Below are 23,569 nucleotides of genomic sequence, written 5' to 3'. Positions count from 1 at the left end.
ATTTGTCGACTAATTTATAACACATCATTTTTCTATTAGTCAACTAACGGTCAAATAACGATAATTTAGAATTATTTTCTAAAAGTCAGATATTAAATTGTCACTTTTTGAAACTTAGGGACCAAATAAACACTTATCTCCGGAGATAAAAGTGTATTTCATCCTAATAATAAATATATGAATTGATGTTATTCTTAATCATTTAAAATTTTCAGTTTTATATTTGATGTATAAAAAATCTCAATTAAGTCAATTTTTTTTAATTTGTTGAAATTTGTTAACAAAAAGTTGATGAATAATTAAATCTCGGTTTGATCATTATTTTATTTTTATTTTATGTTTTTAAAAATTAAACTTATAAATATCATTTTTATCCTTGCATTCAATTTGTTATATAGCTTTTTTAAACATTTTTAAAATCTAGTTAATAAATTTGACTAAAAATTTAAATATATTTTCAAGATACGGGAAAATTTTGACTAATGAAATTGTACAAAAACAAGCATAATTTTTACAAAACATAAAATTAAAAACAAAATAGAATGGTTATCAAATTATGCCTAAATCATTATTTTTAGTAACATATTTGAATATGTTACTCAAACACTACTCGACGAAACTCAACTCGTTTATTAACAAAATCCAACAAACTCATTTAGCAAAATTCATTTATTCAAATTAACTCATCTAAGTGACATATTCAACTTAATAACGCATAAACTTTCTATTAATAAATTTCAAAACAAATTTCTTCATGATAACTCTGATTGAGAATTTAAAAAAACCAATGGCCAAATTGAGAAAACCCTAAAAGTTCTAAAGATTTTTGGGAACATTTTGTAAATCAAAATCTATTATTTTCTTTTTGTTCCGACCAAATTAGCACACAAATTGGCCGTTCGTTTCTTTGCCGGGAGGCGAAGCTGTCCTGTCAACAGCCGCGAGAGAGAGGGCTCTCTCTCCCCTTTTTGTTCTCTAGCTCATTCTTCCCTCTCGAAGCCCCACCCCCCATTTTTTCCCATTGCTTTTACTTCAAGATTATATATATTCTCCCTCTCGCTCATCTCCATTATCTTCTTCCTTCGGATCAATTCCTCTTTGACATGCGCAAGTAATCAGGTACATATGTATTGGTTACATTTTGTTGTTTTTTTTTTTCCTATTCCAGAATTGAGGGTTTATGCGAGCGGTGGATCCTGGTGAGCAGGCGTGTAGAACAATTTTATGGTTAATTTGTGCGAAAAATATCCACCTGTTATGAAATTTGAAGTAATAATTTTATGTGGGTTGATTTGACCTGACCCCTTTTGCAGTGCGTGCGCATGCATTTGTGTAAATTGCTGCCGCTTGCAGTTACTAAGCAGCCGTGAAGATCATTTCATCTGTTCTTTTTATTTTTCCAATGGTAGTGGATTAATAAGAAAAAAGGGATTCATGGATTAATTCATGGTGTATGTATAATTTTAACCCTTTAAAAACAGTGATAAAATGGTGGATATGAAATAGAGATGAGGATACTGACTCATTATTTAGAAAACTGGTGGTGTGGCCGTTTGGATCTCTCTTTCCCTCTGGAGAACACGGTTGTTAAAATGGCTGCTTGAACTGTAATTTGGGTGTGGGCGCAATAGCTATTAGTATTATGAGGCTGCCTCAGTAGAGCTTGCATAACCATGGTGTTAACAATTTTCTTATATTTATCAGGTTTAGTTAGCGCACAGCTTGGAAAATGGCTCAAGAGTTTCCTGATAAGGAACATCTGCTCACTCGTATCCAACAATTGGAACATGGTATGTTGTCTCTCATTTATAATGTCCATGCCTTCATGGTTTCCAAATTTGTGAAATGTCGCTTCAGTATATTATTTTGAAAGTCGTTAGTACTCTTGTTTCTTAGTTGCACTTGAAGAAATGGTGCTGGGGAAAACAGAAACAGATAGAATTATGTTTATGGTAAAAGACTCTGATTGTTAAGTATGAAAGCTATTGGATAATCACTAAAAGTTTCAAAGAGAGTATACAGAGAGAAGCATTGGACTGAGCCACAGTTCAAACCCTGTGCGCCTTTAAAAGTGCTCTTATTTCTCTCAAATTGAAAATTTCAGATACTATTCCAGATATTAGCAAAGAATCATTTCCTGCTAATGAAATCACCCTCCATTACAAAAATGAGGGTGGATAAGCCCCTCCTCTACCATACTCGATAGCCCCTGCTAGGAGTCAAACAAACACCTAGATCTCAAGGAGTTCGTCCTAGATTTTTGTAGTAAAGTGACATCTCCATAGAATAAGATCTAGGTTTTCCGAGACCCACTTACATAAAACACACCACTAGGAGCTTGAAACCGAAGACGGGGAAATCTGTAGTGTTAATTTTCTCCCAAAGAAACCTCCCAAGAAAAGACTAATATTCTTATGGATTTCTAGACGAAGAGGTGGGTTAATCAAACTGGTAAAAAAAGATTTATGAGGGAATGTTTTTGTCTTTTTGAAGGCTCGGGAGCCCAAAGCTCCTTAAGAATTAAGATATCTTTAACCTTCTTTCTTCTTTCTTCTTCTTCTCCTTTTTTTTTTTTTTTTTTTTTTTTTTGAAAAGGAAACAATTTCATTATGTATGAAATTAAAGTACAAAAGGGGATCAAAAGGACACCGTCCACAGGATCTACATAAGACATCTCCAATTGGATAGTAAAGCTGTAATACTATAATGATGGAAAAGAGAACATTTACACCAAGAAATTACCAAAAAAAAAAAACAATGGAATCAAAGAAATGTTCAAAGTGGAGCTCTTCCTTTGCGTGAAATAAGAATGCAATGTGCCAATGTTAAATGATCATTATCTGCAACCCTGCATTTTCTTTACCATGAGGGGAAGTACAGTTAAATTGTATTTTTTTGGGCAACATATCCTTAGCATTATTCTTTCTTTGCGTGAAATTTTTAAGTTTGACAATTTAGATACCTTTTCTGCTTATTGGTATGGTATAGCTGTCTCATTATTTAGTGGTTGAGTCTAGGTTTTCAATATGTTTCTATATTACATTTTATGATGTACATTTCAATGCTGGTTTTTACATCCTGCAGAACGTGATGAGTTAAGAAAAGACATCGAACAATTATGTATGCAGCAAGCTGGTTCTAGTTACCTTTCTGTGGCTACTCGAATGCATTTTCAAAGGTACCATAGTTTTTCCAATTTAATTTCCTTTGCTACCCATCACATGAAAAAGGAGGGGAGAGGTAGGCTTCCATGTGTATAATGTAGTTGGAGGTTGGCCTTGGACATATTGAAATGGTTGAATTATATTAGGATCACTAAACGTTTATGCCCATATTAGGACAGCTGGCTTGGAACAGGAGATTGAGAACCTGAAACATAAGTTTGCTGCTTGTACCAGGGAGAATCACAATCTTCAAGAGGAGCTCGCAGAAGCCTACAGAATAAAAGTATGATGGTTAGTTTTCATATAAGTTTCAGGGATAGACCTCCTTTACTACGTTATAATTTATATTTCCCTTCAATGTCACCAGAGTCAGCTGGCAGAACTGCACAGTTCAGAGGTTACAAAGGTCTTTTTCTTGACTCATGCTCTTGTGCACTTGTGCTTCTTTTAGTAACAAATTGTAAAACATTGGAAATACGACACCATCATTATTCATTAATAAAAATAAGTTTACGAAAGAGCGAGGAGGGAGGGACTGAGATGTTTTTTAGCTAAAATTCAACGTGTGAAGCGTTCTGTTCAATAGTAGTTGCTTCATCCTCCATCTCATTTGTAATAATTTTTTTTTTATATAAGAAACATTTCATTGATGAGATAAAAACATTTCATTTGTAATTATATACATTCTCTGTTTCCAGAATTCGGAATCAGAGAAGCAGCTTAAATTTTTCCAAGGTTGTGTTGCTGCTGCTTTTGCTGAACGGGATCATTCCATTATGGAGGTTAGGTCATGCAAGTCCTCATTATAAAAAATAATTATAATTTTCTTCTCTTTCTAATAAAAATTGAAATTTAAATATGATTGGTAACAGGCTGAGAAGGCGAAGGAGAAAGAAGATTCAATGTCACAAAAGCTTAAAGAGGTCCAAGATAGGTACTTCATTTCTTTCCATCAGATGTTGGTTGCTGAAAAACCACGTTAGAGCGAAACAGTGAATCATGTGCGAATAATTAATTAACCTACTATTTCTTGTGAGTGACAAAGAACCACAAAGAAGAGAACAAATTGTAATTAGAGTATTCGAAAGCTATCAATTTCGAATCTCAATATTTTTAACCATGCTTGAAAGATGCTAGAAAGTCTAAACATTAAAAGACAACCTACTTCCAACTGAACCAAACATCCAACTAAACTAAGCAGCCACAGGACCGTATACTTACTAAACTAAAACAGACAATAAACCATCACATGAACTCGTAGAATTATCCTACACAGTGGGAGAGCTGAAGATCTAACAGTAGGTGGACAAATATTTATTTCTTTTCCTTTCACAGGAATTGTGTTTATGTCCTCTTCTTCTCAGGATGTGTTTTGGCTATATTGGGTGTGAAACTGTGTTAGATAGTTTAGCTTCATAATTGTGTTCTTCCCCTCATCTTTGTTCCTTTTTGTTTCTGGTTGGAATAGCTTTCAAACGTATTTGTGGAGTTATAAATGGTGGTGGACAACATATTTTCTAGAAACTGGTGCTTTTAATGTCCATATTTTGTATTTTATGGGATTCTTCCCACTTCCCGACCTCTCCTTTCTGTTTCATCCCCCACCCAATCAGGATATGTCTTATGTTGGTGATATGCAGGGTAGAAGAGCTGTCTTCCGATTGTTGTAAACTGAGGGAATCTAACGATACACTAAGCATTAACCTAGCCAAGCAAGAAGAGGAGAATGAGGTCTCGAAACAGGTACCTACCCATACAAGTCCTTCCCCTCCCGTCCTCCCTCTGTTCTGATATTTTGAACATCTTGTTTTCATAAAAAGGTTTAATGGTGTCTGAGCAATTTCAATAATCTAGTTAGATGTTCATCATTTCAGCTCTGCAATGAACAAATTGATCTTGGTTATAAAACCATATTACACCCGTCTAAAACTGTAAAGTAATGAACCTGGATGCCCTATTGTATTATATATTTTTGTCCCAGGAGTTTTATATTGACATATTTCTTGCCAACTTCGTCTATTGGATAGAGAAAATACTAGAGTTACCATAAGTTGCAGATTGGCTCTGCCAAGTGACCTGAGAAATAGGTTTTCTTTTTACCATGGTAGCAGTAGTTTTTGTGGTGAAGGGAATATTTAAAATAGTTTTGTGTTTTTCTAATCGTTGTTTCTGATTTGAAATTCTCTATGTTCCTATCCAGAGTATTCAATATCTAATATGGAGTTCATAGCATAAAGTTCTTCATTTTATGCCGTTGCACAATTCTAATGGCCATTTTCTCTCTATTTATTAGGTTATCAATAAGTTTTATGAGATCAGGGAGAAGTATTTCGAAGGATTTGAAAATACTAGCTGGGACGAAAAATGTCGATGTCTTTTACATGATCCTCCAGAAATGTGGAGTTTTAACGACAATTCAACGTCGAGATATATAGTAAGTTTCCATTAAGCAATTGGCTTTTTTTCCATGATTCGATCTTATTTGGTAAAACGCACTTTTGGTTCCTGAGTTTGAAGATAGGTTTTTATTTGGTTCCTAAGTTTCAAAAAAGTGACATTTTGATCCCTGACATTTAGAAAATAGTTCTAAAAGGTCCCTGGAGTTAAATTTCCGTTAGTGTCATTAACGAAATGTTGATGACTGACGTGACTTTGAGAGATGAATATTTAATTATTTTATATTATATTTTAATTAGGTGTTAATTTTTTTTCTAAATTTCCCTTTCTCTCTCTTCCCTTCTCCTCCTTCTCCGGTTCGTTTTCCCTCCCCCCACCTCTCTCCCTCTCTACAAAATCCATGGAATCAAGTATTACAGCGTCCATTATCTTCCCGCAAAAAACAATTCCACCGGGTGACGAACTTATTTGCTGCTTAAAATCGGTGTGAAGCTTTAACAATTCGTGCAAGGATGCTGATTCTGATTTGTTAATCGGAAAACTAACTCCGATTCTCAAACTTTAACAATTCGTACAATTCCACCAGCCTCCGACTTTGATTCGTTAATAGGAAAACCGCGAAAAGAGAGAGTGTCGTCGTCTACTAGGTTCAAAACATCTGGATCATGCTCCATTACTGCCATTGAAGTACAAAATTGTTTTGGAGGTGAAATTATTGTGAAATTAATTAAGGTAGATGAGATGAAGATGGTGTTGTAAGAGCGGGTAAAGATCCATTAAATAGCAGAGAAAGAGGGAATGAGGAGGATGCTTCTGGAAGGCGAAAGATTGATTTGATCCATCAATTTGAGTCCATGGATTTTGTAGAGGGTGGGGAGAGAAAACAAGGGATAGAGGTGGGGCTAAGTCCATGGATTTTGTTGAGAGAGGGGAGAGAAAACGAGGGAGAGAGGTGGGGGAGAGAAAACGAACCGAAGAAGGGGGAGGGAAGAGAGAGAAAGGAAAAAAAATTAACACCTAATTTAAAAAATAATATAAAATTATTAAATATCCAACACACCAAAGCCACGTCAGCATTTTGTTAATGATGCTAACGGAAATTTAACTCCAGGACCTTTTAGAACTATTTTCTAAAGGTCAGGGACCAAATTGTCACTTTTTGAAACTTGGGGACCAAATAGAAATCTATTTTCAAACTCAAGAACCAAAAGTGTATTTTACCCTTTAAATTATTATTTGCCTGGATTATTTGATATGGAATTGATTTTCTTTTCTTTTTCTGGTGATTTATTTCTATGTTAATGTAATTATTTATTATACATGCTGCAAATTTCTACCATTCCTAAATGGAACATGATGCCCAATTGATTGAGGGAAGGGGCTTAGTTATGCTTAATTTTTAATTGGAATATGAATAAACATTTTGCCTAATTAAGATAGGCAAGTACCTGAGAAATTCAGCTTGCATCATATGTTCTTTTTCTTTTGGTAAGAAACAAAAGATTATAGAGAGCTGTGAGAGTACAGACTAAAGACGAAGGGATGAGAAATCCCCCTTCCCAAAAGACCTACATAACTACAGCTTTTCAATCTCTGTTGATCATAGATAACTGTAATTACAAAGGAATTTATGGTTGTTTAGACATCACCTAGAAGCAGTAATTTGTACACTACTACAAAAAGAATCAAAAGGGTGGTTAAGATGGTTGAATATACGAAGATTTCTCTCGTCACAAAAGTGCCCTAGCTGCATTAATCCATAAAACATTCAGTTTTCCTTTGAACCGTCATCCTTGCAACACTTCAAGGAGCCAACCATACACTGTTCTAGGAAGACGAGGCTAAAACCACATCTTTCATAAAAAGGACCAGCTTTTGTAAGCAAAGGGCAGTGTAAAAGAAGGTGGTCCATGGTTTTTGCATTGATCTTTATCTCCTTCAGTGTGCTGTCTTTGCATCAACAGCGCAGAAACCATCAGATGTTCTTTTGTGTCTCTTGAAATAGCTCTTTTAGATGTAACTTTAGGTTGTGAGGTTCTGATGGAAAATACTTCCAAAATCTCGTATGGTTCCTTGTCTTGCCAAAAATCAATAGAAACACTAAGTGACTTGGCCAGATGTCAATAGAAATAGCTGTCATTTTCTGTACGGTCATATAGTTAGAAAGAAATATGAGAATTTTTTAGAATACTAAACTCATAGATCTTTGGAACGATGTTGTCTTTGTTGCTTCCTTATGCAGCTCTTTTCAAAAAGATATTATTAATTACTCTCTGAATATGGAGAAAAGGAACAGTACTGTATAATCGATTATCTTCACCTATCTGAGTACAACCAGGAGCGATAATTAAATTACAAAGGTAAAGGAAATATACAAGGAATATTTACAATGGTTCAAAACTGACAAGGACAAGGAAACAAGAAGTAACCAATGAAAAAGGAAGGTAAAGTTCCTTATATGGGAACTTAGTCACACTTGTCTCAACACTCTTGACAAGCTAGAAGATGCCCTAGATGGTCCCTATCCCCAACATGGTGTTGTTTGTGCAAAACAGCTTCTGAATCACAAGGGCACATTTTTATCAGCTGTTCTCTCTCAGCATCTGTTTGGAACCGTTTCCTTACAGCTTTTGGGTGGAATCTGTGCCTTCCAAATAACATTCCAGATTGGCTTGAGACAATATTTCTGATGCATCCTTTCAAGAAGGAGAAGGCTACTCTATGGATGAACTTAAACAAGGCCTATATTTGGATTGTTTGGAAAGAGAGGAATTCTAGAATCTTCAAGGACATCGATCATTCGGTCCATCAATTGATTGACTCCATTATTTTTTTGACTTTATCATGGTGCAAAAGTGTAAATCCTTTTGATAGTTATAGACTGCCAGTTTAAATTCCCTCCCTTATATCCAACTGGAGAAGTTTTTTGTAACTTCATTGGATAGGCCTTTTTTCTTGTATATTTCATGCTTTCAATGAAATTTGTTTCCTATCCCAAAAAAAAAAAAACACCGAAAAAGGAAGGAGATACTACTAAGAGATGGGCAAGCTGGAAAAAGTAGCATAAAAGATAAAAGGAGAGGTATTTTGCAAGTGAGTCCCACTCGACGGCACTCCCTCTCGAATTGGATGTTATATAGAATATGCAAAATTTGGTCCTCAATTCTTCAAATTTTGGGCCAAATAAAGCTTTAGAGATTATATATGCAGTTTGTAATCTCGCGGCAGAGTAGATGAGCATGAGTATAATGATTTTTTTTTTTTGGGATGAATTATTTATAAATCCCCATGTGTTTTGTTAAGAATATGATTAGGATCATATTAGAGATATTATGAGGATATAAAGAGGGTATATTTGTCATTAGGAAGGAGTTGACTCGTGGAAGATGGTCAGAAAAAGGGAGTTTGAAGATTTTTGAGGTAGACCGTTTCTGGAAATAGTTCGTGGGAGAGTTCATGCCTCTCTAAGTGCTAAAAAAGCAATTTTCCTTCTTAATATCAATACTATTTTCTATTACTTTCTATTTCAATTTGCGGTTCCTGTTCGGCGTCACGACAGAGTTTGATGGGCTCTTCTTGAAGAATTTCTTCAATAATCCTTTTCAGTAGAATTATTTAATATCACATGATCCATATTATCGAATTCATGTATGATCTTAAATTATCATGTAGGCTAAATAGTTATTCCTGCTTACAATTTCTGTTCATATTATTGAATTTCTTATAAAAGAATGTATGATCTCTACGACTAGGAAATATAAGTGACGTTTTAAACCAGGATTTTGTAGATGTGTACTGGAAAAGATATCCTTGTTGTGCGTACTATTATGTATTCCAGTAATTAAAGTATGGTTTGGATGCACATGGATTAACTTCTCTTCAGACAGAATTCTTTGGAAGAAGGGCTGGAGACAATGAAGAAAACAGTTGACAATCTTCAAAATAAGCTACGGATGGTATGATTGTTCTCTCCAATGTTTCAACTTTGCAGTCAACTTCCTTATGAGTTTAACTGATCGATCTTTTTGTGGTGTGTAGGACGTGGAAATTGAAAAGCATTTAAAGCTGAAGGTGAATGATTTGGAATTGAAGCTGGTTAGTACTTCCACTTCTCTTGTAGTAGATATTCATACCCAATTTTATGGTATAAATCTTGTTTACCTCCTATGCAGATCCGCATGGATGATATGGTTAAAAGCAAGATATCAGGGTTTTATCAATACTATTCTCAATATCGAGATCATATATTGAATTTATTGGACAAAGAAAAATCAAATATAAATTCAACAATAGGAGAGATTGAAGAAAAGATTACACTATATGGCCGGGAATTTCAGAATTTCAAGGATTCTGAAAGAGAGCTAAAAGCAGACAATGATTTACCGGATGAGCATTTGAGTATCAATGCCAAGGTAGGTATACTGGAGGTAGAAATGGACTCCCTTCAATTGGGAATAATTGATAATGGAGTATCTATGCAGTTTCTATATTGCGGTTCTTGTTATATTAGTCATTGGTATTATTGGCTTGTGGATTTACTATTTGTGACCAGGCATATTCCATTTGTTTATTGGAAGCTTGTATATATTGTCGTTCAATGAAATTATTTTAGGCCCCTCTTGCACTTGGGTTTCCTTGTTCCCATTCTTGTTTTCTTTGTGCTCCTTTGGGGTGGAATACCATGATATCTGTATATAGCAGGTGAGATACCTTGTAAGTTATAACTATAAGGAGGCTGTTAGTATGTGCAAATGAGATTGTAGAGCCTAGGATTAATAAGAATGAGATTACGAAGAATGGGTTTCTGAAACTTGTGTTCGGATGTGAATGAGATTGATATTTACAAGCCTCAAGATATAAAAATGGTGTTTGGTTTGTACTTTTGTAAGAATGAGATTTGTGAAAATTTGTTTGTAAATTTATGTTGGTTAAAATTACAAGTTAGTCCCTAGACTTTCTAAGTTTGTGTCATAGATTTTTTAGCTTTAAAAAGCATTTAACAAGTTCCAAAACTTTCATTTCGTGTCTAATAAGCCCCTTGGATTTTAAAAGTATCTTATAAGTTCTGAACTTTTAATTATGTGCTGAAGACCTATTTGACATTTTTTAAATTCATGAACTTATTGAACACAAAATTGGGATTGTGACCTCTCAGTTTTCTGTATAATAAGTATGTGAATTTTTTAAAAAGTTGAATAGGTAAAGAGATCTATTAGATACAAAATTGAAAGTTCAAGGATCTATTAGACACTGTTAAAGTTCGAGACCTATTAGACATAAAATTAAAAGTTTACAAATCTGTTAAATATTTTTTATCGTTTGAGGGAGCTATTAGACACAAAAGTTTAGTAACTAAACCTTGTAATTTATCATTTATTTTTTATTTACAAGAAATAATTTCTTAAACTAATCTATTCCAAACATTATCTTGAATAAGAATAACTGTGTGAGAACTTATTTAGTGTGCACAATTTATTTGTGGCCTTGTAATTTTATTTTGGTTTTTGACATTTTGTTTGGAATGAGATTTGAAGAGCATATTTTTTCATTCAACCTTAACTGGTATCTCATTCCTTCAATGAAAATTTGGACGCCCCTGTGGGATTTATCATGATTGATGGGGAGGGGTTAAATTCCTTATGACTTTTTCAACACATTGTAGATGAATATTCCTGGCTTACCAGATTCTGTTGCTGATGAAAATCTTGAAGCCTCTGGGGCCCTTGCTCTGGCACTTCAAGAAAAGGTACTACTTTCTTCCCACAATACCCTTCTGTCCCTCTGTCATAAGATGCGGCAATACTCACTTTCCGTACTATCTTAAGGTGTATTGTTCTATTTTTCTTCTAACTCTCTCCTTAATTATGGATATTTTGTTAGGTTTCAGCTTTGTTACTTCTTTCACAACAGGAAGAGAGGCATATGCTGGAGAGAGATGTCAATGCAGCTCTTCAAAGAAAAACAGAGGAGCTCCAGAGAAACTTACTACAGGTTTTATTCCTTCAACTCGGCTTCAAGATTTCAGAGTATCGTTTTAAAATTTCTTGAAGACGTTGTTTCATTTGAAAAGGGAAAATAAAGAAAAGGGATCGTACCTTGAGAATTTATTTGATTCAATGCTCTCAGTTTTATCCACAATTTGCTATGCAATGCCATAATTATATACGTTTGTGTGGTTAATCCATCATTCACATGGTCAATGACTCAATGGTCATAAAACTTCTCTCGGATATATATATGCTATGATTTGAAATGGTTTTTACTCATTTAGATTCTCCATGGAACATTCTTTTTAAAGAAACTTCCAATTAAGGATGAAGATACCGATAGAGCCTACCACAAAACATACTTGGCTAAGAAAGCAACCACTATAAGTAGCCGGCATGCAAACTGCAGAAAGTAGAATTAGTTGGGGCTTAGAGCAAGTATTAAAATGCACCTAGTCTCAAATCTGAACCATTAATAAACTAAATCATAAAATTCTTCCTGTCATGTTTTAGCAAAATGCTCTAGAGTAGCCAGGATTCCTATTCCTACACGTCTCCCCCTCAAAAAAATGTGATATATGCTTATATAGCCTGAGCAATGAATCAGTAGATGGCAATGACATCTGACTTCTGTCGTACAAAAAATTAGGGGAAAAGAGAAAGAAAGAGAAGAACCAACTGCATCTAAGCATGCAGTCTTTAATATGATATGTGTGCGATCAAACACTGGAAAAATGTCATACATTCAAAAGTATGACATTTTCAAAGACGCTACAGGCCACCTATTCTTTGGAATGAAAGTAACGGTTGGTTGATGTGATTCTAAAATGATAATCACGCCTTTTATTTCAGGTTACCCATGAAAAAGTAAAAGTGCTTATGGAGCTGGCACAAGTAAAGCAAGAACTTCAACTACTTAAAGAGTATGTTTATATTTGCAAAGCAACTTGATATTGAATTTTTTTTTTTTTCCTGGGTGGGATTCGAACTCTTGACCTCTTGGTTAGATGTCAATTACTGTTGAGCTAAGCTCATATTGGCAGCAATATAATTTGTTACTGCAATTGCTTTTTTGAATTTCTCCCTCAAGTGATTTTAACACCTTTAATAACTAAATTCCTCCATACTGCTGAAAGCAGTATTTCAGTAGGTTTATGGATGGACTTATTCAAGAAAGGTCCCTCAAACTCAATCTCTACCAACAACATGTAACTATAGGTTAATTCTTATGGCTAAGGAAAGTAAAATTGATCCGCATGAAATGTGCTTATGCAAGGAGAAGTGTTCATGACCAAGGAGCCGACACCGTGGATAGGAAAGTTGTTACTCACGAGAGGGAGGGGAGACTAAGAGGCTTGCTGAAGGGTTCATATCTGAGGCGTTGGGTAGGTACACCAGAAATTAGTGGAAGTGAAGCTGCAGCTCACTTGGATAATGAAGAAAATTACTCTTCTCGGAAGTCTGGTGTGGATTTTGCTAGGTTAGTCAACATTTATGGTGTTCTTTAGAATTGTTGGATTGTCACTCATATATGTATGGGTTTTGCTTGTGATATCCAATGACATCCTTAACTGTATTCCAGTTTGATATATGAAAGACTTCACTATTTTGATTTTGTTGTCAGAATGAAAATTGAAAATGCAACTCTTAGAGAAAGCATTGAAAGCATAGAGCACCTGACCTCTTCAACTCACAGGCTTCGTCTCTCCCTTCTGAAGGTTACCTTCAAACTCCATTTATATAGTTCAAAAGCATTAACTGTCTTTTGGTAGTTTACTTTTCGTGCAAGGGGGATTCCTGAACTTCTTTGTAAGTTAAATTATAAATTTAGTCAATAAACTTGAATGGATGTGTATTTGTATATTTAGTTCCTGAATTCTAAAGAGTTATAATTGTGTCCGTGAACTTTTGATTTTGATAAGTCACTGCTGATAACACCGTTATTTAACTGTTGTCGTGACACAAACAAGTGATGAGTTGGCACAATGTGGCACTATAGGAGGCATATGGGTCCCTACCCTTATTTTATCCAATTGGGGAGTAGCCCACAATGTGGCACAATAGGAGGCATATGGGTCCCTACCCTTACTTTATCCAATTGTGACCTTGGGCTACTCCCTTGAACCACTCATTGCTATGTTAGCTTTAAATGATCACTTATGAATAATCCAACCACCATGCCACATCAACATTGTGATATTAACAGGAAAGGCTTGTTAGAATCATTAAGATGTATTGAAATTTTTCAAAGATCAGAGACTAAGTAGACTTGTGAAAGTTTAAGGACTAAATTTGTAATTTAATAATGGCCATCACTAATAATATTTGCTTATTGCATCATTTGATTTACTAAAAGGTCATCAAGTCACTTGTTATTGAACTCAAGCTGTCATTGTTACAAATATAACTATTGTTAATTTTCAGGCCAAAGAGTCTGTTACTTCTGAAGGTCCAGCTACAAGTGTGTTGGAAGCTCTCAAAGACATAATCAACGAAGCAAAACTCATAAAGACTGCACTTAGCAGCTCTTTACCCATTAGTTGGTCAGGAGAGGTAAATACTGGATCCGGTAGGGAAACTTTACATGATTCAAGTGATGTTCTAGGAGACTCTAACCTGGGAAAAATAGATTTTGTCTCTGCTGCTGGTTTTGAGATGGTTGAGCTCCTTATTTTTGTTGCTGAGTTGTTATTGAAGGATCACACAGCTGAAAGTGGTTCTTGATATGAAACTGATTGAATTCTCAATCACTTGGCCTTGGATTCTGGCATGCTTATGATGCTGCTGTCCATTTCAATGCTCTGCAGATTGATGGATGAGTAAATGATGGGGGACGAGGGTAGAAGAAAACTGATGTACCTTAGGAAATGATAACAGGAGAAAAGAAAATGAAAATCTGTGCATTACTGTAGGTTTCTGTCGAATATACAAACTGTAAATGCATGTATCCTGTAGTCTATGGCTTTGATGGAATCGCGTTGTCGAATCCACATTATATGCTCCTAGACATTGTTTACATTTTTCATATGTAGATTGTTTGATTGGGTTAAGGTTGTGTGACACAGATGGGAAAACAAGTGTAGTCTGTTCAAATTTACCTGTCAATACAAGATTTCTTTTCTAATTTGTTTGCCTATGCCTGCTTTTGAAGATTGATTGGATATGGAGGGCAGGGGAATTTGTCATTAGAATGTTTACTTGCATTGATCACTCATCTAATTGCTTTGGATTTATAGTTCTTGTGTACTAAGGAGCCTTTTTGATAACCTTCTGTTTAGCTTCATCTTGTTTTCGGTTGCTCTCGGTCTTCCAGTTAAAAAACAACGTCGATGATGTGTGGGTGCACTATTATGCTGTGGAGATTGTAACTTTCCATCTTTTTAAATAGAAAGGGTTTAATTTAAAAATTATCTAAATTTAGGATAAATCGTTTTTAGGGATAAATTTTGGGTAATTTATTTTTCTGAAAAGACGATTTATCCATAAAATAGTTTCTATCAGAAATAATTTTGGGTAAATATTTTTTGTACTAAATTGAGTTATTAAGGCTCACTGTGATCTCGTTTTTTGTTTTTCGTTTTCAATTTTCTTAAGAAATTTAAGCAATTTGAAATTAAGGTCTTGTTTACTTATCTGCAATCCTATCAATCTTATTTTCATTCTTTAATATCTGGATCCCACATATATATTATAATTAATGGGCCACTTTTATTCTTGATGGATTAAATCTATATAATTTTTAATTAGTTTTTTTTATACTTTTATAATTTTTTCTCCATTTATACTCCAATTTATTTTTGTTAGTTGATGTGATTTTATTATATAATATTAATATTAATTAATATCAATAAATTTTTTAAATAGATATTATTACTTTTAAATATTAGAATAATAAAACTTAATAATATGTTTTATTAAAGTTTGGTTGTTCTAATAAAAAATATTTTATTTGATGTAATTTTATTTTAATTATTCGTTATGTATTAATATATTAGATACATTGTTATAATAATAAATATTTACTATCAATAATATAGTAATAAATTAAATTAAAATGTATTATTATTGTAATTTTAAAAAAATTAGTTCAATAATATATTTGTAATTAGCTAAAAAGGAGAAAGGGGTATATTAGTAATTGTCATATATCTGATTTCGGTTCCGATTCCAGACAGTTTTAGTAAATAACATGAAAGGAATTTTGATTACGATTCTAGAAAATTTCTAGTAAACAACAGGAATAACATTAAGATTCCGATTGATTTCATTACGATTAATTTTCATTACGCGGTTAAGTAAACGTGGCATAAGTGTTTTTATTATTTCTTCTTTTTTGGGAATATTCTCGAAATTGCATAGAAATTTTGAAAATAACTGAAATGGATTTCTTCAATTTGTTCTAAAATATAAATAAAAAGATTGTTTTATCATTAGTGACGGATCCATAAATTTTGTTAGGGGGCTTCAATTAATTTACAAGTATAATTTTTATGATCTTGAGGCTGATAATGTCATTTTTGTAAATATTTTTTTACAAACTTGATCTCGAATATTACAGACAAAAAATTGTAGGTATCTTAGGGAGGGCTTGGCCCTTTCTTCCACTGCGTCAATTATCATACTTAATTCATAGATGTTGTCATGTATTTTATTTTTCTTTATTACAAAAGCAAGAAATATTTAACATATATATATATATAGTTGCTGTTAGGTTAAATTACCATTTTAGTTACTTTAATGTAGGTTTACTTTTTATTTAATCTTTGTACTTTAAAAGCTTTATTTTAGTTGAAATATTTTGATTAAATCTTCCTTGTCATTACAAGATGTTAATTAGTGTTTTATTTGGGACGTTCTTTACAAACGTAGCAATGTGCTAACTTTCAATTTAATTTATGTGTGTTAATGCAAAGAGAGCGAGGGAATCGAGTTTTTTATTAAAAGGAAATGAGTTTTGCCTTTTAAATACCAATTTGAATCTCAATCAAGCTCGAATTAACTAATGCATCTAAATTCCTAAAAAAAACAAAAACTATAAATGATCAAGGCACACTTATGTTTGACCAGGAAGTCACGAGTTCAAATCTCCCCCAAAAAGTAAAAAAAACTTACCTACCAACCATAAAGGGTTAATTAATATTATCTTTTGAGTTGAGAATTAAATATAAATGTAATAGAAATATGCCCTCCATTTTGGTTAATATATTTATTCACATTCACTAATATTTTGTTAACATTATTTACATTTTCACCAACATTTCTACAAGAAAATAGAAATATCAATTAACCCTTTATTGACGTTGAATCCAATATGAAAATATTGATAGAAATATCAAGTACGATTTACAACCATACTCCGAACAATAACAAAGGTGAGTTCCAATGTTCTACATGGATGCCTGTATAGCAACTCCTAAAGCTCCCTTCATGCAAAACTTAGTGTGCAAATATGAGTGTAAGGTTGGAAAAAAAAAAAAAAAGAAGAAGGAAGAAAAAAAAGCTTTATGTGATGGTAACCAACAAAAGTGAGTCTCAATGTTGAAGTATTATAATCTTGATAAAAAAAGTTAGAAGTTAGGTATCATATTCTCAATCAAAAAGTTCATCACTGGTTGAATTATTAAAAATGAAAAAATAAACACCCTCCGATATTGGCACAGTGACAAAAGACCCTCTGTGTCTAGTAGTCCAAAAAACCATTTTACCCTACAACTTTGCACCAATTTACTTTACTTTATCCAATAAACCATTTTAGATGATATAAAATAATACCCAATAATATGCTGACATGAAATGAATACAAACTTAAAATGGTGAGAAACATCAAACAACAAACTGGCTTCCAAATCCACACACTTCAACAAACTGGCTTCCAAATCCACAAAGAATACAGAGTAATACACTTAAGGAAAAGGGAAACAACCAAATTGATGCACCAAATTACAACATTTAACATCCATTCTTATTTTTCCTTTTCCTTTTTTTTTTTTTTTTTTTTTTTTTTTTTGCTTCTGAAGGAACCAGAAAGAAACAATTTTGAGATATTAGTCCCAATTACAGACTATGATTCAGCTGCAATTTCCACTGGAGAAGTTAGATTCATTGACACAGAATTTTTTTGCCTCTCAGTTTCAAGCTGGCTGTAGTTTCCCTTCTCCATGAATAGTTGAATGTGATGGTGCTTGCAGTACAGCTTTCCCTCATGTGCTATGTAGTTTGATGGGCTTATTGTGCAGCCTCCATGGGTGCACTTGAAGCAGGTCTTGTGGTAGGCCGTCCCGTTCACCGTTACCTACGCAACCACAACGACGACACCGATATAAGAATTCGACCAGAAATATACATTGGCTTCTCTTAAAGTGATTGATGTACCTTTTCAATGGGGTAAACAGTCTTGGTACAGCCTGAACATTTGTCTCTGGTGCCACCAAACATGTTGGACACTGACTTTGCATTCTGCCGATGCCAAAAACAAGTTAGAATAATATCTAAAGTCCAGTTTGATAACAATTTTGATTTACGGTTTTCTGAAATTGGTAGAAAGAGTATTACCTCAGTTTCAGTGGGTTTTTCTGGTTTTACTTTTGGAGTTCCTGAAGAAGAGGAAACTAAGTTTATAGAACTGACTACCATATCAATTTAATAAAGAATGGACAACTCTTATATAGTTTGCGATTTCGCTCGAACGAAATTGGTAATTTGACATCTGTAGAATAAGGCATGTCTAGATTTGTAATTAGGGAGAGAAATTACCCTCAAAGCTCTTGTCTAGGCTGCCAGTTCTCTTGAAGAGTTGGTCATAGTGAGGCCTGCAGTATAGCACTCCCTCAAAGGAGCAATAGTTGCTAAGCTGCAGAACATAACCAAAATATATTTATATACAAAGCTTATTGTTCAGATAGTTATATTAAATTTATATTTTTTATTATAAAGTAGATATAATATGATATCAGAACCAGATCCAGATCTTTTAACTTTCGGGTTTATTTACTTTGTGGTGTTAAGGTAAAGTTACCCAATAATTAAGACTCACCTTGAGAGTACCCTTGCAATGGTAGCACCGGAAGCAAGCCTTATGGAACACTCTATTATCAGCTGTAAGCTTGTCTACAAGATAAACGGTCTTCTCACAAGCCATGCACTTTTGTGTGGTTCCCGAAAAGCTCGCCATTGCCTCCGCTCTTGCCGGTTAAGCACACCGCGCTCTTCACAAAAGAAAACGAATGACTGAGATCAACCCAACCGACCGACCAAACGCAGAGATGGGACCGGGAGAGAGACAAGGTTTGTGGCTGGCTCCTTGTTGATCTTCTGTTTTTATTGCTCTTTGTGCAATGCCACACTCCCTTGTCTTTGTCTGTCTCAAAGAATGTTGCAGCCTATGCTTTTATAAGTGAAAGCTGGGATAAAGGGATAAAAGAAGAGGCAGTGGAGGAGATTGAAAGCAGGTAATATTCAGAGAAATTTGCGGGTTTAACAATAGAAGATCAATGGATATAACCAAATTTAGCAACCATTTCTGGCCTAAAATTAGAAGGCACCCACCAATTCAAAACCATTCATATCATATATCTTTTTATAGAAACCTGATCTTTCTAATGTTTGTTTTAGCCATTAAAGTTTCAAGTAAAGATTTATTCTAGTTGTTAATCTTTTTTTTAAAAAAAATTTATTGAAAACATGTTTTTTCTTTTCATTTATGTGATGGGTGGATATATATGTAAACAAGTATATAAAAACCATCAGTATCGTACTAGCTAACTTGATCAAACGGTCGAGAAGTCTTAGTAAGTCAAAGTTAAAATCCTCACTCGTATAATCTGAAGTATGACCCAGAAAAAAAAATAAAAAAATAAAGCTCCATAGACCACATATATCATACGTTGAAGTTTCGAAACGAATTCAAAATTTGCGTCAAAAATTATTTATGGAAAGATTAATAACAATGGCAATAATTATATGAACTAGGACACAACATTTTTTGAAAAAAAGTAAAAAAAAAAAAAAAAAAAAAAAACCTAGAGATACCAAAAAAGATTTAGAATAAATATATGTTTTAGTCTATGATGTTTGGATATTTTTCTTCAATTTAGTCTCTATTGTTTTAAAAAAAATTAGTTTAGCCCATTAAGTTTTAATATTTTTCAATGATATCCTCACAATTGGCTAACATTGGATGATTAAAAACTTATTTGACTTAATATTGAATGAGTCGACAAAATTTTTAGAGGAATTAGAAACTTTTTTTGACATTTCAAACAAATAAATAAATAATAAAAAGTTTAATTGATTATTAAAATAACTAATTTTTTAAAGTGAACAAAAGGGCATTTGGTCTAGTGGTATGATTCTCGCTTAGGGTGCGAGAGGTCCTGAGTTCAATTCTCGGAATGCCCCAATTATGTGCTTTATTTTATTATATCGTAAATTTTGGGTAGAAATCAAACACAATGCAGGAAATGCATTTTGTAGGATTTTCTAAAATTTCCATAATATTTCCCTATTGGACTATTATTATCCTTTTTAAAGATTAATTTTTCTACTTCTAGACTTTAACTGAAACATAAAGATCTGTTGTTTCTTCATTATCATCATTCATTCTTTCGAAAAATTTCATTACTACTTAATTGAAACTTCTTTTTATTGAATTTTAAATTTATTTTCATACCTGTGATAATATCCAGATTTTTTTTGAAGGATTAATATCAAAAAACTTTTTTTTAGTAAAATATGTAAAGATGAATATTCGAACCCACGATCTTGTTAGTAGGAAATAAATAACTTAAAGTTATACTCAAAAGTAACATAATATCAAGAATTTCAACTTTATAAAATTGTTTTAATTTTGTTACAGAATTTTAGATGGCTGTAGAAAATTTATTATGTCTACTTGCACGTGGATTTCATCAATACCAACATTAAAATATCGATGAATTAGATGCAAACACAATTGATATGGATAATCATTTCCAGTGTCCAAAACAAAATTACCGCAACTTTAAAACAGCAAATATATGCAAAAGAACAGTTCGATGTTAAAGAAGGGCATTTGGTCTAGTGGTATGAGTCTCGCTTTGGATGCGAAAGGTCCCGAGTTCGATTCTCGGAATGCCCCAATTTTTATTTCAGTCTTACCAACCAAAATGCTGTTTTTTTTTTCTTTGAAGAAACCAAAAATAGCTGTTTTTTTTTTTGACAAATAAACCAAAAAATAGCCGTTAAGTCATACCCCCGCTAAAAATTTCGAATCTCGACGCATGGAAAAAAACCAGTAACGGTGTCTCCATTAAGCTGGTCATTTTCAAGCCATTTTGGCCATCTGAGTATTACAACTCAATATATACTTATCAAAATTGGGCATTTGGTCTAGTGGTATGATTCTCGCTTAGGGTGCGAGAGGTCCTGAGTTCAATTCTCGGAATGCCCCTTCTGTTTTAATCCAAGTTTATCTCTTTATCATTTTTCCATATCTCATTTATCATTAAACTTATCTCATTAATAATAGGGGAGAGAGAGGGAGAGAGAAAGTATTTCCATATAAATATAGGCATAGTGCTTCATACCTTTTAACCTTAGTTCCTCCAAGGTAGAAGTAACTGTTCCACGTGTGAGCAAACCTGAAAATGGTAACATAGGCACAATAACAATTTTCAGTTTACAATAATAAACGAAAATTAAATACCAATTACAAAATGAACGTCAGAATTATAAATTTTCTATATTTCCGATCTACACAGGTACAAACGGAAAACTCAACTAAAAAAGACAAGTTCCCAAGAAATCATTTGCTTTATTGTATGATTCTTTCCCCCTGGAAGCTACTCTAGATTGTCGGATGCTGGAAATGCATTTTTTTAGCAACGGAACTATATGGATAAAATATCCAAGTTTTACACTGCTGTAAGTTCACAGGAATGAATTTTAGACAAAAACCTACATTATTACTCAATAATTTTCACAGAATTGAACATTATAATAATACCCCTTTCCATATTTCTACCCAACCTGTAGCAAAAGAATTCAACTCATCGGAGCCATATATAGGTAGAAGAACTGCAAATGCCTCAGTAAGAACCAAACCACCACTTGATCGATCGACATGCGTATTCAAATATTAACATTCTAAATTTGCTTTACTTTGTGCGTAGGATGTGTGGTTCAAGTGAAAATCTCAAGCCATTACTTGCAGTTACATTAGATACTAACTTCAACTGTTTTTTCTCCTCTCCTCATTCATTACACCTACTCCGTATAAATAATTTGAGAATAATCTAACTTTGAGCTATCTAGATCTAAAAGGTATACAATAATAATTTGCACCTGCGTTTCATTAATGCTCCCCTTCTTTATTAATCAATATTCACTAAATACTAATTATTTAATCAAAATTTTCGAGTGTTTAATATCAAACTGAATGATAAGCCAAAACGAGTATAGCTCGGTGGTAATTGACATATATCTCTAACCAATAGATTGTGAGTTCGATCCTCCACCCCATATGCTGTACTTGAAAAAAAAAATGAGAAACTTAATGACGATTCTATTAAAAACTAGTAAATTTTTATCTTCAAGAATTGGTCTAGTGGTATGATTTTCACTTTGGGTGCAAGAGGTCCCGAGTTAGATTCTCGGAATGTCCCACTTTATATTTCAAAAATTTTCTTTTTGGAAATTGATTTTGTTCATAGAGAAGCAAATATAGCAGTTTTATAAATTTAAATGCTCCACTTTATATTTCAAAAATTTTCTTTTTGGAAATTGATTTTGTTCACAGAAGCAAATATAGCAGTTTTATAAATTTAAATGCCCCACTTTATATTTCAAAAACTTTCTTTTTGGAAATTGATTTTGTTCACAGAGAAGCAAATATAGCAGTTTTATAAATTTAAAATTAAAAAAATAAGAAAGGGTCTTAGTAACAAAAATAGCTGTTAAGCATATATCCCCACCAAAATTTCAAATCTCCATCTGTGTTTTTTTTTTCCGAGTATAACATATGGGGTGGGAGATCCAACTTACAACCTCTTAGTTAGAGATATATGCTAATTACCGATGAGCTATCATCAATTTGGCTCCATCTGTGTTGCTATCAAACAAAAAAAAAACAAGAACCAATAACGGTATCTCCAATATTGTTCAAAAAAAAAAAATATCTCCAGTAAGCTGCCACGTCAAGGTTACAAAAATGGACATTTTGGTTATCAAGTATTATACCTAAATATGATTTTATAAAAATTGGGCATTTGGTCTAGTGGTATGATTCTCGCTTTGGGTGCGAGAGGTCCCGAGTTCGATTCTCGGAATGCCCCACTTTTTATTTCATAAATTTTCTTTTTGGAAATTGATTTTGTTCACAGAGAAGCAAAAATAGCAGTTTTCTTGGTAACAAAAATAGTTGTTAAGCATATATCCCCACCAAAATTTCAAATCTCCATCCGTGTTTTTTTTTCCGAGTATAACAGAGATCCAACTCACAACCTCTTGATTAGAGATATATACTAATTACCGTTGAGCTAGGATCGTTTTGGCTCCATCTGTGTTGCTATTAAACAAAAAAAAAACAAGAACGGTATCTCCAATATTGTTCAAAAAAAAATTTCCAATAAGCTGCCATTTCAAGGTTACAAAAATGGACATTTTGGTTATCAAGTATTATACCTAAATATGATTTTATAAAAATTGATCATTTGGTCTAGTGGTATGATACTCGCTTTGGGTGCGAGAGGCCCCGAGTTCGATTCTCGAAATGCCCCACTTTTTATTTCATAAATTTTCTTTTTGGAAATTGATTTTGTTCACAGAGAAGCAAAAATAGCAGTTTTATAAATTTAAAATTAAAAAAAAATAAGAAAGGGTCTTGGTAACAAAAATAGCTGTTAAGCATATATCCCCACCAAAATTTCAAATCTCCATCCGTGTTTTTTTTTTCCGAGTATAACAGAAATCCAACTCACAACCTCTTGATTAGAGATATATACTAATTACCGTTGAGCTAGGATCGTTTTGACTCCATCTGTGTTG

At 33.3% G+C, this 23,569-nt stretch overlaps 2 protein-coding genes and 4 non-coding genes across 14 annotated transcripts in view; 5 read left to right on the top strand and 1 right to left on the bottom strand.

Moving 5' to 3' along the window:
* Positions 1 to 779: 779 nt before the first annotated feature.
* Positions 780 to 14,672, top strand: MEE13 (myosin heavy chain-like protein). 7 transcript variants are annotated; one of them, XM_022293062.2, is made up of 18 exons: positions 780 to 1,119; positions 1,705 to 1,790; positions 3,085 to 3,178; positions 3,339 to 3,447; positions 3,532 to 3,570; positions 3,863 to 3,946; positions 4,037 to 4,098; positions 4,805 to 4,907; positions 5,458 to 5,598; positions 9,449 to 9,517; positions 9,600 to 9,656; positions 9,734 to 9,973; positions 11,224 to 11,307; positions 11,472 to 11,552; positions 12,401 to 12,471; positions 12,825 to 13,028; positions 13,173 to 13,266; positions 13,973 to 14,672. In XM_022293062.2, exons 2-18 carry the CDS (start codon positions 1,730 to 1,732, stop codon positions 14,270 to 14,272), a joined length of 1,893 nt encoding a protein of 630 aa, XP_022148754.1. In that variant the 5' UTR covers positions 780 to 1,119; positions 1,705 to 1,729; the 3' UTR covers positions 14,273 to 14,672. The 7 variants fall into 7 exon arrangements, with proteins under 7 accessions (XP_022148754.1, XP_022148753.1, XP_022148755.1 ...); XM_022293061.2 differs by having other exon boundaries at positions 11,442 to 11,552; positions 12,831 to 13,028; XM_022293063.2 differs by having other exon boundaries at positions 781 to 1,119; positions 3,399 to 3,447; positions 11,442 to 11,552.
* A 2,732-nt stretch (positions 14,673 to 17,404) lies between these two features.
* Positions 17,405 to 23,569, bottom strand: part of LOC111017319 (LIM domain-containing protein WLIM1) — a 33,419-nt gene continuing 27,254 nt past the window's right edge. For all 3 annotated transcript variants that reach the window (XM_088123337.1, XM_022293037.2, XM_088123338.1), the window contains 6 exons: positions 21,112 to 21,165; positions 18,582 to 18,948; positions 18,302 to 18,398; positions 18,101 to 18,141; positions 17,921 to 18,004; positions 17,405 to 17,840 (listed from right to left, as the gene is read on the bottom strand). In XM_088123337.1, the coding sequence (XP_087979463.1) occupies positions 17,610 to 17,840; positions 17,921 to 18,004; positions 18,101 to 18,141; positions 18,302 to 18,398; positions 18,582 to 18,719 (591 nt within the window). In that variant the 5' untranslated portion in view covers positions 18,720 to 18,948; positions 21,112 to 21,165 and the 3' untranslated portion in view covers positions 17,405 to 17,609. The remainder of the gene's footprint in view (positions 17,841 to 17,920; positions 18,005 to 18,100; positions 18,142 to 18,301; positions 18,399 to 18,581; positions 18,949 to 21,111; positions 21,166 to 23,569) is intronic.
* TRNAP-AGG (transfer RNA proline (anticodon AGG)) lies at positions 19,874 to 19,945 on the top strand. The gene has a single exon. It is a non-coding gene; the product is annotated as a tRNA-Pro (tRNA).
* On the top strand, positions 20,592 to 20,663 carry TRNAP-UGG (transfer RNA proline (anticodon UGG)). The gene has a single exon. It is a non-coding gene; the product is annotated as a tRNA-Pro (tRNA).
* TRNAP-AGG (transfer RNA proline (anticodon AGG)) lies at positions 20,904 to 20,975 on the top strand. The gene has a single exon. It is a non-coding gene; the product is annotated as a tRNA-Pro (tRNA).
* On the top strand, positions 22,786 to 22,857 carry TRNAP-UGG (transfer RNA proline (anticodon UGG)). Its single transcript has one exon. It is a non-coding gene; the product is annotated as a tRNA-Pro (tRNA).

Source organism: Momordica charantia (genome assembly GCF_013281855.1).
Source record: "Momordica charantia cultivar OHB3-1 chromosome 4 unlocalized genomic scaffold, Mcharantia_2.0 BLBB01000004.1, whole genome shotgun sequence".
In the NCBI taxonomy this organism is placed as follows: domain Eukaryota; kingdom Viridiplantae; phylum Streptophyta; class Magnoliopsida; order Cucurbitales; family Cucurbitaceae; genus Momordica; species Momordica charantia.
This window is presented reverse-complemented; position numbering and strand designations above follow the sequence as displayed.

Excerpts from the sequence above, each read along its gene's own strand:
- MEE13 (XM_022293059.2), top strand. The coding sequence starts at position 1,730 with ATGGCTCAAGAGTTTCCTGATAAGGAACATCTGCTCACTCGTATCCAA. Across the intron at positions 3,448-3,531 it reads CAGAAGCCTACAGAATAAAA|AGTCAGCTGGCAGAACTGCA; the intron begins GTATGATGGTTA and ends CAATGTCACCAG. Across the intron at positions 11,308-11,441 it reads CTCTGGCACTTCAAGAAAAG|GTTTCAGCTTTGTTACTTCT; the intron begins GTACTACTTTCT and ends ATATTTTGTTAG.